Raw genomic sequence first — 18411 nt, 5'->3', positions numbered from 1 at the left:
CTTCCAGATTTGAGAATATGCTTTCATATTACGGTAATCCCTGGGTACCCCAACCTGAGCCATACGCTTACTGGCAATACTGGGACAAATGGCAACATTATCAGAAACAAAAGCATGGCTGGAAACGACACAGAGTGCAGTATCCCCCCTCCAAACAAATACAAGAAGGGGACCCACTCACATAGGGGGCAGTACCCCCTCCTGACCAGTGCAGGGAGGGTCTCTGGCCCCAGCTTCAACTACGTCAGATGGCGCTGCACATTTCCAAGACCTTTTAAAACATGTAGCTGCTTAATTAAACATTCCTCTGCAAGAGATTGTGGAAAATCAGCACAAGCTAACTGACCTATTACACTCAGTAACATCATCAAAAATAGCATTGCCAATTAATCCATCAATAATGGAACTGGCAAAGACGGTGTGGTAAACTCTGGTGTCAATCTCTTCTATGGCTAAGAGAACAGCTAAGAAATATTATGTTCCCCCCAAGAGTTCTGAATTTCTTTTTTTCTTACCCAGCACCTAATTCCCTCATAGTGGAAGCTGCACAACAAAAATCCAAGCAGCAACAATACTAGTCTATTCCATCGGACTGCAATAGCAAAAAGCTTGACACATTTGGGCACAAGATATATATATCTTCTACTTTACAATTTCACATTTCTAATTACGCAGCTTTATTGAGCAAATATAATTATGGGAATTACTCCAAACTGAATGATTTTGTTACAGATATTCCCGAGGCTAGGAGGCAGTAGTACAAAGCACTGATGTCAGAAGATCACACGATTGCTAGAACAGCATTACAAGCCACCTTAGATGCTGCTGATACGACTGCATGTTCTACAGCAACAGTGGTTGTAATGAGAAGGGCATCATGGTTTAGCTCCATGGTTTAACTCAATTTATTCCCCAGAGAGATTCAATTTACAGTGGAAGATATGCCTTTCGATGGTCAGAAGTTTTTTGCAGCTAACACCAACAAAATTCTCCATTCCATGAAAGATTCCAGAGTGATGCTTTGGTCCTTGGGGACCCACAATCAAGCACCTAGAGGAAGGCAATATAGGTATCAGCCCTACCCAAGGCCTCGATGCCTATTGTAATATTGTGCATATGGAGGGTAAGACCAACAACAAGGCTACGTCTAGACTGGCCCCTTCTCCGGAAGAGGCATGCAAAGCAGGCAAGTCAGAATAGGGAAATCCGCGGGGGATTTAAATATCCCCCACGGGATTTAAATAAACACGTCCGCCGCTTTTTTTCCGGCTTGGGGAAAAGCCGGAGAAGAGCGTCTAGACTGGCGCGATCCTCCGGAATAAAGCCCTTTTCTGGAGGATCTCTTATTGCAAGTAGGAATAAGAGATCCTCCGGAAAAGGGCTTTATTCTGGAGGATCGCGCCAGTCTAGACGCTCTTTTCCAGCTTTTCCCCAAGCCGGAAAAAAAGCGGCGGCCATGTTTATTTAAATCCCGCAGAGGATATTTAAATCCCCCGCGGATTTCCCTATTCTGACTTGCCTGCTTTGCATGCGTCTTCCGGAGAAGGGACCAGTCTAGACATAGCCCAACAGAATAGAGGCAGAGGCAGAAACCAACTCCGCTGCCCTTCCTCTACCAACTCCCAACAGTTGCAGCAGTCCAATAAGCAAATGTGATCATCAGGTAGAGGGTCTGGAGAGCCTCTCACCTATTCCAATGCCATTGATGCAAGTAAATCTGTCCCATCACCGATTGTTGCCCTTCTTCAACAACTGGCAACGTGTAACCTCTGACAGATGCATCCTGCAGATAATTGAAAAAGGCTATCTTATTCCCTTTATGTCCATATCCCCCTTCCCTAAACCTTTTCAGGAACCACTCTCACGACATGTTTCTTCAACAAGAAGTAGAGCTGACTACACATTTGCAAAGCACTATGCACTTATGCAAGGACCTCTTTTCAACCTGAAACTAGCTAAAGCAATTATTTCTACCACTTTTCTGCCAGATCCAAAGTCCCTACCTCCCTAAAAGGAAATAGGTTTGTAGTCACCTAAGGCTGCATCTAGACTGGCAAGTTTTTCCGCAAAAGCAATTGCTTTTGCGGAAAAACTTGCCAGTTGTCTACACTGGCCGCTTTGAATTTGTGCAAGAACACTGACGATCTAATGTAAGATTGTCAGTGTTCTTCTGCAAATACAATGACTCTCCCGTTCGGGAAAAAGCCCTCTTGCGCAAATGCTTTTGCGCAAGAGAGCCAATGTAGACAACTGAGAACCGTTTTGTGCAAAAAAGCCCCGATGGTGAAAATGGCAATTGGGGTTTTCTTGCACAAAACCGCGTCTAGATTGGCACGGACGCTTTTCTGCAAAAAGTGCCTTTGCGCAAAAGCGTCCGTGCCAATCTAGACGCTCTTTTCCACAAATGCTTTTAATGGAAAAACTTTTCTGTTAAAAGCATTTGCGGAAAATCATGCCAGTCCAGACGCAGCCCTAATGTGGAGCATCCACGGGGACACTCATCTAGAAGAACTTCAGTTACTATAGAGGTGAGTAACCTCCTCTTCCTCCAGCTGGGGGAAGGAAAGGGAGAAGGGAATCAGGTGTGTGTGGAGCCATTTATAACTCCAGCTTTTTCCCTTGATCATGTAGCAAGGCTCGGGCCTTATCCACCTCCCCACCTCCAACGCTGGCTCCAATCTCGTGAGGGGCATGAAGCTGTAGCACCAGTACACACTCCCCGTTGCAGTGGGGGGAGAGCAAAGGGGCTGAGCTCAAGCCATGAGCCATATTTGGCTCCTAAGTGAACCAATCCCTGCTATAGTACAAACCACAGCCTTAGACATGCTTTTTCTCCTTCCCCATGGGACGCTCAGGTAGGACAGGAACATGAACTGGCCAGATCTCCAGGTTCCACCACCACACACACACACATACACAGAGTTTTAGAAAATACAAGTAAATATGGCAATGGCAGCTGTATTTCACTGCTAAATCTTTCTTGTATAATAGTACTAACATCTACCTAATATGCGTAAGCAGATTTTTTTAGAACATTTTCAATTGCAGAGTAGATTTAGAGACATTAATTTATGTCCTACATTAATAATTGGGGAAAATCAGAATGCACATGTTCAGTGCTTATATCCAATAATATCTCATGTTAATCCTTAAATCTCATCAGGGTTTTCACAATCCAGCTATAGCCACATAGATTTAGAGGTTTTTTCATACAGGAATAGACTTCTGAGGACTAGTCATGTGGCCTAAAAATCCTGTTTACTACAGATAATCAGAAATGGAGCAAGCTTCTCAACTTACCCATAGTTGCAGATATGTAATACATGAAGGAAAATTCCATAATTCTAAAAATATATTTACCATATTGAGATTAGAAACATACTCTTACGTAATTAGACTTTGAAGATCTAGATTGAATTGAAAAGATCAGACCTAAAAGAGTGAGTAATGAAACAGTTTATTTTAAAATTGTTTTTATGTTGTAACACATTGTATGTATTATATTTTTATATAGTAAGGTAAAACAGAAATTCTTTTAATATTTCTTGTCTCTAACTAAAAATGAATGAATGAATCCTCACTACATCCCTATGTAGGGATGAGTTATCTCAGTTTCCTAGATGGATAAATTGAAGTACAGGCAGCTGAAGTGATTTGTGTAAGTTCATACAAGAAGTCTTTGATAGAGCAAGAAATGGAATTCAGATCCTCCAGGTCTCATAATTAACATCAAGACTGTCCCTTCCTCTGTATTAATTAATGTGATAAGGGAATATTTCACTGAACCATGAGTCCATTTTGGATTAAAATAAACTTAGAAGAAAAGAGAAATCAAGTACACATAAGAAATGTTAGTAGAGGAGGTATGAGAGAAGCTGCTGATAAAGAAATAGAAGGAAAAGTGAATCTGCAAAGGGTCTGGCAGGTTGGATTGCCAACTGACTGAGATATAACCATCCAGGAGAGTAAAATATGTGCATATATACAATTCCATAATATGTGTTCACATAGAGTACTGTATTGAGATACACTTTTTTACTATTTAAATAACTTATGGACATAGATTAATTTCATTGCAATACATAGATCATTATTTGTAAATATTTTCAACAAAAGACTGCAAAGATTTTGCACAACATAAAGCACTGGTACCATTAATTTTCTTTTTTAGCAGCATACTAATATTGGCCTCTTACATAAATTGATTTTTTTCTCCCCCAGGATAAAGTAAGCACAGCTTATTGCCTATCCCCTTCTTTCTCTCTAAAATAATTATAAATTCATGGATACTTTCCTCTAATCTTTCAAATGTTATGATCTACAGGGCAATATATTGTCATTAGCTTTGACAGCCCCATCTAAATGTGGCTTATTGGTTTTTATAGGGTACATTTTAAACTCAGACAACTCAGTAAAGCATATTTTCCCTGTTTTCTGTTCCCTCTTATGTCAATATTGTATATATTCCACTTCTTGCTGTGTTTTCCCTGTATGTCACTATTCCTTTATTTGTCAGCTCCAAAGAAAAAAGGAAAAATTGAATTTAAAATATCGTTTCTAACCTTAGTTCTTAGCATTATCGTAATGCTAGTCTTAGTCCTTTCCCTGTTATGCTATCATGCCCTTTTCATGGATAAGTCAGGGAAGTCACCCTTTGGATGTTTTTATTTTTAGTACAATTTGGCACTTGTTTTCCGAGAGACTAGATTCACAATAACTTTCATTAACATGCTGTTAAAAGCAACAAACCTTTTTAAATTTCTCTTTCCCCCAAAGTATTTGTTTTCATTTCTTTATGTTTCACTAAAATGTTTTACATGTTTGCTTATTCCTTCATTTTTATTAACTATCATTCTAGTTCCTCTAACCCATTTAGCACATTAGCAATAAGCTCCTGAGTGAACTGAAGTCCATTTCAGTGCACTGTCCGTGCCCAAGATACTGTGGCACATAAAACTTCACGTAAGTAGACTTGTTACCCTGGTAATAACCTCTCATTGAGGTACAGTGCCACGAACCTGTGATTCAGTTATCATTAATTCATATACTTAACTTGAAATATTACGAAAATAGGGCAGTCACCAGATTCAAATCACCTCTTATTTTTGGTTATTATCTAATTAGCAGTACATCTCAGCAATAAAGTTTGGATTTGGTCCTGAAATCTCCAAATGTTGAGATGTTAGGCTCTAATGCTTGTCCACATGGAGACCTAGTGAATGGCAGCTAGAATGTGACTGCAGCAAAATGCAAACTGGTCTCTCATGCACTCAGTTGCCATGTGGACCCTGTTGTGCACTAGATGTTTTCTAGCATGGTCCGCATGGTGACTTAGTGCAAGAGGTGTGTGTGTCTAATTGGTGCACTATAGATTTTTACAACATCATGCTGTGTTCTAACTGACCATGTACTCAAGTCCTAAGGAGTGTATTCAAACTCATCTCTCTCTATATATAAAAAAAATGTCCTGTGGGATGGCAGAATTATGTCATGCGTCACTCTGCATCCTGCAGCCCCCTTCCTCCACCCTCAGTGGTATGGCCTCCCTCTACCCCCATGCTTGGGGGAGCCATGAGCCATGCAACCTCCCCTCCTCTCTGTGCTTGTGAGCAGGGGTGGCAGGAGCCGTGTGGCCTCCAGCTGGGCCTCCTGCACTGCAACTTCAGCCTGGCCTGGCCCGGCCCAACCCAGCCTCCCAGCAGCCAGGGAGAGAAAGCTGGGCCTGCCACAGCCAGGCCTTGGCCTAGCCCAGCTCAGCCCAACCCCCGGCAGCTGCGTCAAGAGAGGTTGGCCAGCCGTGGCCAGGCCTTAGCCCAGCTCAACCACCCGGCAACCAGGGAGAGAGAGCCATGCTTGCTGAGGCCAGGCTTCAGCACAGCCCAACCCCCTGGCAGCTGGGGGAAGACAGCTGGGGCTGCCAGGGCTGGGGGGAGGGATTAGGGAGAGTCAGGGCTGACATGGCTTCAGCCCTGCCCAGCACCTGGGGACGGGGAGAGCCGGGGCTGGCCCAACCCGACGGCCAGGGACGGGGAAACCAGGACTGCCACACCTCAGCATGAGCCTTCCCAGCAGCCAGGCAAGGAGCTGGGACTGCCTAGCCCCAGAGAGAGGGGTTGGCGAGCGTAGTGAGCAGGGGGCGCAGCTCCTTAGTTTCTATAATCATCATAAAATCAGTGCTCAGAAAGGTAGGAGCCATACATTTCTGTTTTTTTCTAAGGATCCAATCTTGTTTATGGCTTAGTCTGTTTACACTGGAAACCTTCTGACTATCACTTACAAGGATGTTTTTCAACTATGATTATACTTGCACCTTATTAAAGTATATTAATAAACAAATCAAATTTACTTTAATAAAAAGAGAGCATATGTGGCCTTCTAAACCCAAAAAAGCGGCCTGTGGTCTCTGTAGCCAGCTTCATCTGGAGTAGTGTTCAAGGTTGAAATCAAGAAATCTCTGCTCAAAGCTTGAAAGTTGCAGAATTTTGTGGGAGATGAAAAACCTAGTGTTGCCATTTCATCCTTGATCACTCTATGCAAACAGAATAGGGATGCTGTCCCTGAGAACCAGTGAGATGGTCCAAAATTAAAGGAGTAGTTTTGCCATCTCAGTGTACACTTTCTGTACTTCCAAGAGGGAAGAATGTAGCTTGTGGGAATCTCATCACTATTGCTTGCATGAGTTCTGTTCTTGAGTTCAGCAAGACAGTAACTAGGGATTTAAAAATTCATTTAAAAATGTGTAAGGGTATGTCTACACTACCACCCTAGTTCGAACTAGGGTGGTTAATGTAGGCAACCGGAGTTGCAAATGAAGCCCGGGATTTGAATTTCCTGGGCTTCATTTGCATATTGCCGGGCGCCGCCATTTTTAAATGTTCGCTAGTTCGGACTCCGTGCCCGCGGCTACACGCGGCACAAACTAGGTAGTTCGGATTAGGCTTCCTATTCCGAACTACCGGTACACCTCATTCCACAAGGAGTAACGGTAGTTCAGAATAGGAAGCCTAATCCGAACTACCTAGTTCGTGCCGCATGTAGCCGGGGGCACGGAGTCCGAACTAGCGGACATTTAAAAATGGCGGCGCCTGGCAATATGCAAATGAAGCCCAGGAAATTCAAATCCCGGGCTTCATTTGCAACTCCAGTTGCCTACATTAACCACCCTAGTTTGAACTAGGGTGGTAGTGTAGACATACCCCATCTGCTTAAAATCATAGTGGTTATATATGTTATGAGCTCTGCAGTATGAAGCTTAAATACGTTTATTTAAGCTTTATACTGCAGAGCCCACAGCAAAGCTTCCCTGGGAGCGAGGTCTGCAAGGGTTTCTGCCAGCTCCACTCCTGGGGAGGTGACTTTGTTATGGAAGCAAAGCCGCCTCCCTGGGGGAGAGGTGGGGCGGGGGCTGGCAAGGTCTGCTTCCGGCCCACTTCCAGGGAGCCAGCCTGTAACCTAAGATGTGGGGGAGGGGGCTGGGCTGGGCCCACCACAGACAGGGGCTGCTCCGGTGGGCCCCAAAGGGCTGGAACAAGCCCTCTGCCTGGGGTAGGCAGGGAGCTGCTTCAGCCCCTACAGATTAACTGGAACCGATAAGCATAACTCATTAAGGGGGAGGCTTACTAGTTAACATCCCCAATAGTAATTGTTTTAAAAACTCTTCTGTGGCTAGGCTGGCTATGGTACACGCACAGTAGAACCATTTATTTTGAACATTAGGGAATTCACCGTTGCTATGAGTCTTTTTCAGTGAAACCACCACTGGCCCTGAAAGTAAAGGAACAATTTGGATGATTGCATAAAGTCAAAACAAAAAATCACACAGCCTTTGCTGGGAAAGTGGAGCAGTCTATATGGAAGCTGTAGAGTACTCAGCAGAATCAGTAGAAAGGGAAACAATTTCCATCCAGACAATACCCTTAGTTAATAAATTCTTAGTAAAAGAAGCCTACTTGAGTTAATTTTAACTTACTCTTTATTATTCTGGAAATAAATGTAGAGTGATTTCATTTCGTATAAGCTTTCTTTGAAACCACTTTGTTCAATATCTGTTACTATGACATGTCTCTTGTATTTTGTCATTTTCTGTCTAATGAAACAATAAATCTAACCTCCCTAAAGAACATATTTAAAAGAAAAGTCATGGCAAGGGTTAGAAACTCATTCTGAAAATCCCATGTATTATCACTGTGAAGAAGAGAGGATCTGTAAATATTCAAATTTCTGGTATAAACATTAAGGATGTAAATTTCACCCTGAATTTAAAATAGCTTGTATACCCTAAATTTAGCAATGTAGGAACAAACCTTGTATTATGGAAATAAAAATATAAACATTTGTCATCTACAATAAGATATAATTTTTACATGTCTAGCTATTGCAGTTGAGGGTCCCTTCTCCTCCTGAATAATTTAAAGTTCAGTCACTGCGTGAAAACATTTTAAATTGTTCATATACCTCACAGCAATTTTTCTTTGGGAGAGAGGCAAGTTGCAGCTCCACTGGAACACCATGATAAATATTTTGGCTGTATAGCTGTTTAAATCCTGTCTGAATCTGATAACTTGAAACATCATACTTTAGGTTATGCCCCTCATTAATTCACTTAATGGAACTGCATAGGAAGTCAGAAACTGGAATAAAAATACACACTTTTTCTATGATCTCGATGGCCCTGTAGGCCTGGCAGTTTTCCATAAAGCACGACAATCTCATTTGCTAAAATAGAAACAAAATTAATGTAATTTTAAAAGAAAAAAATTGACGTTAGACTAAATGCAGAGGATTTGGAGTACAGGAGCATCACATACAGAGGCTCTTAGTATAGATAGGGTGTTTTGCTTGTGTTTACATTATTTGCTATAGTTTGGAGGAATAAGTTGATTGGAAGTCATTCAGGAAAATATGTAGCCCTTTGAAATATTTGGAAAATAAAATACAAGTTAGCTACATGCTGTGGCTTATCCCTTGCACGAATAGTTGTCTGAAAGTGATATTTTCAGCAGTAACATTGGAACATGGCTGTTGGGTGTATCTTTGAGTATGTGGATATTTAGAAGTATTTTGGACCTGGCACCTCTCAACTATTAGTGGATTATAACTCAGAAAAACTGTTAAAATTTCATTCACTTACTGAACTAAAACACTTATATACATCTTGAGGTAGAGATTGTAATGTTCTCTTGGAACTCTTGTGGAAGTCAGTAGAAAGATTGTTATTAACTTCAGTGTGAGGGTTGTGTCATGTTTAAATCAAGTAGTGAAGACAGCTTGACTAAGTTATCAAGGCTACTCAGTGGGTGCCCCTTTGAGGCCAATAAAAATACTTTCATTTACTTTAATGATAATTTCATCAGTGACAGACCTGGGATTAGAACTCAGAAGCTCTTGATCCGCTGTTTCATGCTCATTTTATTGAGTTATATAGGTAATTGCAGTCTGTTATTGTAAACAGGCAAAACAATAAGAACTAATCTCTCTACAGGTGAAAATTAATAATGGAATATGAAAAAAATCTTCTAGATAGATACAATTGTCCCACTGCTTACCAGTTATTGATCAATCTAACTATAGGATAAGCCAGGGGTTGGCAACCTTAGGCTCTTGGCCTGTTGGTGGGCCACAAGACATTTTGCTGGCTTGTGCTGTCACAGACACAACCCTCCACAGCTCCCACTGGGTGCACTTCACTATTCCAGATTGGAATCCCAAGTCCCAGTCCATTCCTCTCTTAGGGTATGTCTACACTACAGCGCTAATTCGAACTAACTTAGTTCGAATTAGTTAATTCGATCTAAGCTAATTCGAACTAACGGATCCAGACTAAAAACTAGTTCGAATTAGCGTTTTGCTAATTCGAACTAGCATGTCCACATTAAGTGGCCCCTGAACCGGGGTTAAGGATGGCCGGAAGCAGTGCCGGCAGGGCATCAGATGAGGACTTAGAGCGTGGAGCTGCTGCCTCAGGCTAGCCGAGGGCTGTGCTTAAAGGGACCCGACCCCCACCCCGGACAGACAGTTCTCAGGGGTGTCCCGCTTGCAAAGCAGTCCTGGCTTGGAGTGCCCTGAGTGCCCACACTGGGCACATCACAGCACTCAGCCATCAGACCGGCTGCACTTGCTGCAGGCTGCCATCTGGGGAGAGGGGACAATTGGGGGGCTGCAGGAGAGCTTCCACCCCCAGAAGCCCGCAGAGCCAGCCCAGTCCTCCCCATCGGGGGCTCATACCCCATTCCTCCCTCACCTCCTTCCACTTACCCTTCCCTAGCCCCCCTTCCTGATGTACAAAATAAAGAAAATGTGTAGTCAAAAATAGAATCTCTCTTTATTGAACAAAACTGGGGGAGACTGGGAAAAGGAGGTGGGAGAGGGGAAGAGAGAGGGTGGGAGAGGGGAGGGCAACTAAAATGATCAGAGGTTTGGAACAGGTCCCATATGAAGAGAGGCTAAAGAGACTGAGACTTTTCAGTTTAGAAAAGAGGAGGCTGAGGGGGGATAGGATAGAGGTCTATAAGAGCATGAGTGGGGTGGAGAGGGTGCATCAAGAAAAGTTCTTCATTAGTTCCCATAATAGAAGGACTAGAGGACACCAAAGGAAAGGAATGGGTAGCAGGCTTCAAACTAGTAACAGAAAGTTGTTCTTCAAAAAGCGAAGAGTCAACCTGTGGAACTCCTTGCTGCAGGAGGCTGTGAAGGCTAGAACTAGAACAGAGTTTAAAGAGAAGTGAGATAAAGTCATGGAGGTTGGGTCTCTGGAGTGGTATTAGCTATGGGGTAGGAGTGGTGTCCCTGCCCAAAGTTTGTGGAAGGCTGGAGAGGGATGGCACGAGACAAATGGCTTGGTCACTGTCTTCAGTCCATCCCCTCCAGGGTCCCTAGTGTTGGCCACTGTCGGCAGACAGGCTACTGGGCTAGATGGACCTTTGGTCTGACCCAGTATGGCCATTGTAAGCTCAGGGCTCAGGGTCGGGGGTCTCAGTGGACCACCTTGATTTTCATGCACACCTGTTCCTGGGTGGCCAGGCTGGCAGCTCTCCGGCCCTAGACGGCCACTTTCCTGTGCCTAGTGCAGAGGTCATGGACGAGGTCCACGATGTCTGCACTAGGCACAGGAAAGTGGCCGTCTAGGGCAGGAGAGCTCCCGGGAGCCGCCAGCCTGGTCCCAGGAAGAGGGGGAGGGCTGGAGGGCATCGGGTGGGTGTCTCGATCCGTGCCAGGTGCAGGGTCTGCTGGCTGGGTGCTGGCAGGCTTGCACCTGGCACGGGCACCGTAGCTAGACCGTGCCCCTTTAAGGTGTCCAGGGCCGTGAGGGGGGCAATAGAGTTTCCCTGGTGTTGGCCAGAGTGGCCACCAGGGAAAGCTGGGGAGGGCTAGCCTCCCACTAGTTCGAATTAAGGGGCTACACACCCCTTAATTCGAACTAGTAAGTTCGAACTAGGCGTTAGTCCTCGTAGAATGAGGTTTACCTAGTTCGAACTAAGCGCTCCGCCAGTTCGAATTAAGTTTGAACTAGCGGAACGCTAGTGTAGCGCCTATCAAAGTTAATTCGAACTAACGTCCGTTAGTTCGAATTAACTTTGTAGTGTAGACATACCCTTAGATACATGAGGTAGGAGAGATGAGCTATGGGAAGCCACATGGTATGTGAGACATGGAGCCATGCACTCTCACCAGTAGAGCTGTGTTCACGGCCTGTGCCAAATAGCCCACAGTGTTACTGGGAATTCCCATTGGACGCTTTTTTAATCCATCCACTGCACAGAAACCTGCCCTTATTTTGATGAATGTATTGTATACATCACAGAAAATCACTTTCAAATAGAAGCACGTAAGCTGCTTTTATAGTAGTTATATTCCTAAATACCATTATAATAAAATGCACACTGATGTTTTCAAGTCTCAGAAGGGTAGCCATTTTAGTCTGTAACTAAAAAAAAAAAAAAATTTAAAGCAACAGTGGTCCTGTAGCACCATAGGGTATGTCTTCACTACCACTCTAGTTCGAACTAGGGTGGTTAATGTAGTCATTCGAAGTTGCAAATGAAGCCCAGGATTTAAATATCCTGGGCTTCATTTGCATCTTGCCGGGCGCCGCCATTTTTAAATCCCCATTAGTGCGGACTCCATGCCCACGGCTACACGCGGCACGGAGTAGGTAGTTCGAATTAGGCTTTCTAATTCGAACTACCGGTACACCTTGTTCATGCTAATTAGCTTCATTTAGCATGGACATTTTCATTAACAGTTGTTTTTCCTTTCTTTGTTCTCTCCCTCACTCCTCTTTTTCTGCTTTATATTTCAAACTCTGTGCCCCTTGCTCCATATTTGTCATCTGAAGAAGTGGATTGTGCCCACGAAAGCTCATGATACTATTTTATATTTTTATTAGTCTATAAGGTGCTACAAGGCCATTGTTTTTTATTTTTTATGTTTTCAAGACAGACTTCTGTCCTATGTGGCTTTTTTCTTGGTTCTAAAGTACGTTAATACTACATTTCTGATACTTCCCTTATTAAAACTTATTTTTGATTGATGTTGGCTCTTTGTCCTGCTTTTATATAGTTGTTGTCCCAGATTTCTGTGTCATAGTCTTCAGGAATTGTCACAAGCTTAAGAGAAAAACTTGCATAGGCTGTCAGAAGTTCCAACACATGAATCAAAAATACACTGGCGTTTGTTGTATTTTATTATGCAGCCTTAAATGGGTGACAGAAGATTCTTTTACACATCCTATCATGTCCATGGGGATAAATTTTTGAAAGAATACATAACAATAAATATAAAGGGAATATTTTAAAAGAGCAACTTAAGAGACCAGACCAATTTAAAATCCTTATGTTTTACATGCAGCTGTATTCCTAACAGATCTTACAGCTGTATCATGGGCATTTAAAAATTATCTCATTTGTATGTGTGAAAATAATACCAGATTAAGTGACAAATTATAGAAAACTTTACATGACCATTTGTTTCCTTCTCCTTCATCCATATGCATTCTTGTTCCAGCAATATTTGTACATAACAAGAAAGAATGGAGAACAATGCTGCATTAGCTGTAATTCAGGCTAGCATCTGGTCCTGTGCTCTTAAAAATGAATATATTCAGTATTTCATTTGTATTTGTTTTTAAGAGGATAGGTTTTATTATGTTTTTGCTATAATTTAGATTTGTTGTTGTTACATGGTATGGTGCCCCTAGTATCCCCTCGTTGGGAGTAGAGAAGTGCTTTACAAGCAAAGAGCTGAATTCTGGATAGCTTCTGTGCAAGAACTGGCCAGCCTATTATTGAAGAGTACAATCCTTGCTTCCTCTTTCTGCCCCTGGATGAGGTAGGTATCTGAAATGGAGCTGGTAACTATGGCTACCTCTATACTTGGAGCTCAGAGTGTGATTCACAGCTCGCATACATAGTCATGATTGCTGTCATCAAGCTAGTGTGCTAAAATTAGTAGCAAGGCCACAGTATATTTGTGACAAAACACAAGGTGGTTTTGTGATATAGGCAAATATCTGTTATGAACTAATATGTCAGCAAATTCATTTTTACTGGTGTTAAAATGGTAGCCAATCTTGGGCTGGTCCTCATTAAATTAGTAACTTAGGGTATGTCTAGATTACATGCCTCTGCTGACAGAGGCATGTAAATTAGACTACCCGACATAGTCAGTGAAGCGGGGATTTAAATATTCCCCGCGTCCTTAAAATAAAAATGGCCACCACGCTGTGCTAGCTCAGCTGATCGTTGGCACAGCGCGGCAGTCAGGACGTGGATCGGTCGACAGGCAACGCTTTTGTTGACTGCTCCTGAAAACACTGTTTCATGAGGAATAAGGGAGCGGTCGACAAAGGTGTTCCCTGTTGACCGATCCGCATCTTGACTGCCGTGCTGTGCCAACGATCAGTTTAGCCGGCACAGCGCATCGGCCATTTTTATTTTAATGAAGCGGGGATATTTAAACCCCCACTTCATTGCTTATGTCGGGTAGTCTAATTTACATGCCTCTGTCAGCAGAGACATGTAGTCTAGACATATCCTTACAGTGCATTTTGTGTTTGAGTTTCAGCCTCCTGGATTTATATTCATTTCCTCTGTAATGTGAACCTGAGACTGGGAAATTTTAGTTGGGTGCAAGAAAATGTAGATGGGCCACAAAAATTGTTTCATGTGCTACAAGGAGGGGGAGAATTTTTAAGTTCATGTTTGGTACAGTGAAATTCTTACTGAGCAGTGACTGTTTTCCTTTGTTTCTTGGAATTATCAGTGTAATGTTATGAAATGACTTTTATTTCAAAAACAGATGCCTTGCAGATTATGTCTTATATTGAATTTTTGAGTGAGAGAACATTATCTCTGTTTTTCAGATTTTTGACACTTATGAGTGAACATTTAAAACTTTCCTAACAGATGTTTCCATCAATCATGCTTATAATTTTTCTTAATATACTTTCATTCCAAGTCTTTTAAAATGTCTTGACTGCACTATTAGAAGGCAAGGCATGCCAAGCTGTACCTTATATAGAGAGCTTTGAACTACAGTTTTTAACATTTTGCTCTGTACATAGAATCCAATTTTATAAGAATTGATAGCAACATTTTAGTAAGTCCTAAAGTCCTTTGGGAGAAGTAGTGTACTTAGACAGATGAGCAGTCATCTAAGTTTATGAGGACGTAGCTATGATATAGCATTGCAAATTTGTCTTTAAGCTACCACTGTTTTTCAGATACTATAGAAACATGTTTATATACTCATTATGCTCTCTCAACAATGGAATTTATAAACGGTTACAATATGTAAAATTTTCTTGATAGTACATCGTTGGAAGATCACTTTTAATAAGCATTACATCATAGTCTTTGTTGTATAATAAAAAAACTAGAGATACATAAACTTTCCTAAACTTTTTGCAAATATAGACCTCTGTGTTAAGGGATATGAGATGAATTTCATTCAAATGTACATTAATCCAAATGCTGTTCTTGTATTAATACAAAATTATATTCTGTACATTGACTTATTTTACCATCAGGCTGTGAACCAACATTTTAAAATCCTTTTATAACAAAACAAAATTATGCTGGCTATTGATTACTAGACCATTACAGCCTTAATAATAGCTTTCAGGTCAGCATTTCCCTGCCTTTTCCTGTGGTGTTTTTGAGCTATGTACCATACAGAACAATCAATATTGTATGTATTAGACCATTTACATTAACTCTCAAAAATCCGATAGGTCTCCATTTTTAAAGGAAATAACAATTTCATCTCATTGTGTCCAGAAATTGTAAAACAATTAAAGAAATATTGACTTGGGAAAACAAACAAGAATTTATTATATCCTTTTTCCTTATTTCACATTGTGGTCCTGATCCTGTTCCCATAGAAGTGAGTGGGAATTTGCCTGGCCTTCGGCTGTGGAATGCTCTTCCACCAGAAATCAGGATGACCACGTATCTTGCCACCTACCAAGCAAAAAGTAAGACCCACATCTTTGCAAAAGCCTTTTCACCCTAGCAACCTAAAATAATGGCCTGGTATCATTTCCTTAAAGATGAGTTAAAGGAATATTCCACCCAAAATAATCATGCAAAGTCTAAAATGAGGGAAGGAGAAGAATAGAGTCCTACAGGTGTTTTGATGTCTTATGTAATGTTCTGGATACCCAGTGGCTCCCATGATGTGATGACTGAGAGATAGAGTATGTAGGCTGCTGCGGGATCCCATAAGTAGGACTCCAATTATAGACCAAAACAAATTTCCTGAGGGGTCCACTCCAAGGCTAAATGAAGTCTTTTTGTTTACTTCAATGGGCCTTGTATAAGATCCTAGATAAAAAGCTAAAATCTTAATCTGATCTTGAAATCTGTGGATCATTTAAAACTAAATGTAGGGAGCTATTTGATTTTTCTCTGACATGACAAGCAAAGAAGAAAAATATACGTGCTATTGTATGCAATATAAACTGTAGAAGTGTGGATAAATTCTCTTTGGGTGATGTACAACATTCTTTAATCTAGACATTTTGTAATCAAGTATTTTTATGTAGCGTTATTGTATGCCATGTATTCAGAGGACTACCATCTACTGAGTAAGGTGGTGCATGAAAGGAAAATTCAAGATATTTGTTGTCAAATTATATGCACACTATATTGTGAAATATCAATGCATTATAAAGAAAATCCTAAATGTTGAATAGTGCCTGTGCATGTGAGTAATCCCATTTAAGGTTTGTATGAATACATGTTACTTAATGTAAGTAAGAGTTTCAGAATCTGGCTTTGTGGATCATCAAAAGATCCCCTAATATGGATGTACTATGACCTATGAATATTTATATTCTGATTTCTTTTCCTTTGTGTAGAAGCGAATTGAGTACAAAGGCCTTTACATAGTTAAACATTTCTACTCCCTATTTTGTATTTTGTAACCTTTCCTTTAAAATCCTACAATGGAAATGTTGAATATTATACTCATTGCCCCATTGTACATTTTATTGTACCTTTGTCATGAACATATATTTACCAGGTCCTCAAGGTCAAATGGGATTGTTGCAGTATGATAATATCTTAACAGTCTTCATTTGAGCTAAGGAGAGTACAGTTTAGAATGCATTTCCTCTATCTTCTTTTACTAATAAATAGGGCTTATGTTTTTTGAGCTTAGCCAAAAAACATGGATAGAGCACACCTTATGCAACAAATAAAATGAATACATGAAAATTGGCGTTTATCCAGTAATCACTAGAAAAATACTGAAAATGGTTATTTGTATCCACATGCTTGTCTGTATGACCAGTAATGCAAACTATGGGGGTTTGCCTTCTAAAGCACATCAGCATGTTGCACTGTGTAGAACCCTGCTGATAAACACTAAAGATTCCCTAGTGAGATATAATGTAGTGCTCTTGGAAACAGAACTGAATTAAAGTTCACTAGGGACTATTACAAAGAGATTGCTCATTACAGTATCTACTTCTGTAATAAGTTATCTATCTATATATATATATATAATATGCATTACTCACTACCTTATGTACAAAAAGAGCCCTGAAACCTCCCGCTATCCTGATTTTTATACATATACATAAAACTCAAAATAATCCTCAAAAATGAAATTACCCACTCGCCAACCCCCAAATGCAGGAGCCCTACTAATAAATGACTGAAAAAGTCAGAATGTGGCAAAAGACTATACTTCAGACTTGGAAAACAGAGTCTACTCTGAGGCATGCATCTTCTGTCTTCTTTGTATATCTTTGTAGGAACCCACAGCATTTATCACATAATATTTATGCGGTTCATTTCCTGGTTTTAGAGGATGAATTTGTTTTTTACAGCATGATTCTTTGTCTTCTTTTCATAGGCATTTCCTATTTAAACATGGATCTGGTTCTTCAGCTATCTTCAGTGCAGCCAGTCAGAACTACCCTTTAACATCCAATACTGTTTACTCTCCACCTCCTAGGCCACTTCCTAGAAGTACATTTTCTAGACCTGCCTTCACTTTTAACAAACCTTACAAGTGCTGCAACTGGAAGTGCACTGCTTTGAGTGCTACAGCTATTACAGTTACCCTGGCACTGTTGCTAGCCTATGTTATTGGTAAGCTTTCTGTTTCTTCTCTTTACCCTTTCTGTTCAATTACCATACTTGTTTTCAACTTAATATAAATACCATGTTTTACTAATAAGATTTTCAGGGGAGTGCTTCATAAATCCCAGCCAGCAAAATATGATACAGGCCTGAGATTGAAAACAACATGGAATTCTAATTAACTCAAATTCTGTTACCTAGAAATACTACCTATTAAAATATTATTCAAGTCAACATGTTTACACTAGTAAAGGATTCCCAGTGGTTTTATTTACTGTCATTGACCATATTCCCTTAAATTAAAAAGTTGGTCTGATTTTTCACACCAAGCGACAATTTTTTGCTGATAATTCTGTTAGTTTTAAATAATGTTGTTGAAGAACTTTCAGTTGGCTTTTGGCTTTGATAGCAACATTTAGTTTCTCTGATGCGATTACAAATTAAAACACTGAAATTATCCCCTTCATATCAACTTCTTTGACTTGATTTGTAGTTATCTTTAAATATACTTAATATTTGTGCCATATTTTCTTTCTAAAATATATTGTATTGAATTTATGTTTGAGGGGAAAAGTGTTGCAGATTTGAAATCCACTCTTAATTTATTTCAGGCTCATTTTTGCCCAACAATAACTCTACAGTTTTGTTGTTACAGTGCACTGACAAAATCAATCAAAATGGCTAAACAGTCCTCCCTCCTTTTGGAAGAACAATTTTGTGGGTGGACTTGGAGTATTTCCCAGTGGACCTCAAATCTTACTGACTTTCTAAGGCACATCAGTTTGGCTGAACATTAATTTCCACATTTAAATGGTTTTGTAGT

General features: G+C 40.8%; 1 protein-coding gene across 4 annotated transcripts in view; it reads left to right on the top strand.

Moving 5' to 3' along the window:
* The window catches only part of TENM1 (teneurin transmembrane protein 1), a 744434-nt gene that overhangs the window by 481952 nt on the left and 244071 nt on the right, over positions 1-18411 (top strand). For 2 of the 4 annotated variants that reach the window (XM_089781839.1, XM_089781838.1), the window contains 2 exons: positions 15380-15472; positions 17359-17597. The exons of 1 other annotated variant lie outside the window; for it this stretch is intronic. In XM_089781839.1, the coding sequence (XP_089637965.1) occupies positions 15380-15472; positions 17359-17597 (332 nt within the window). The remainder of the gene's footprint in view (positions 1-15379; positions 15473-17358; positions 17598-18411) is intronic. One more of the 4 variants, XM_089781840.1, reaches the window with a different exon arrangement.

The sequence above is a fragment of the Pelodiscus sinensis genome, chromosome 13 (assembly GCF_052426305.1).
Source record: "Pelodiscus sinensis isolate ZL-2025 chromosome 13, ASM5242630v1, whole genome shotgun sequence".
In the NCBI taxonomy this organism is placed as follows: Eukaryota; Metazoa; Chordata; order Testudines; family Trionychidae; genus Pelodiscus; species Pelodiscus sinensis.
This window is presented reverse-complemented; position numbering and strand designations above follow the sequence as displayed.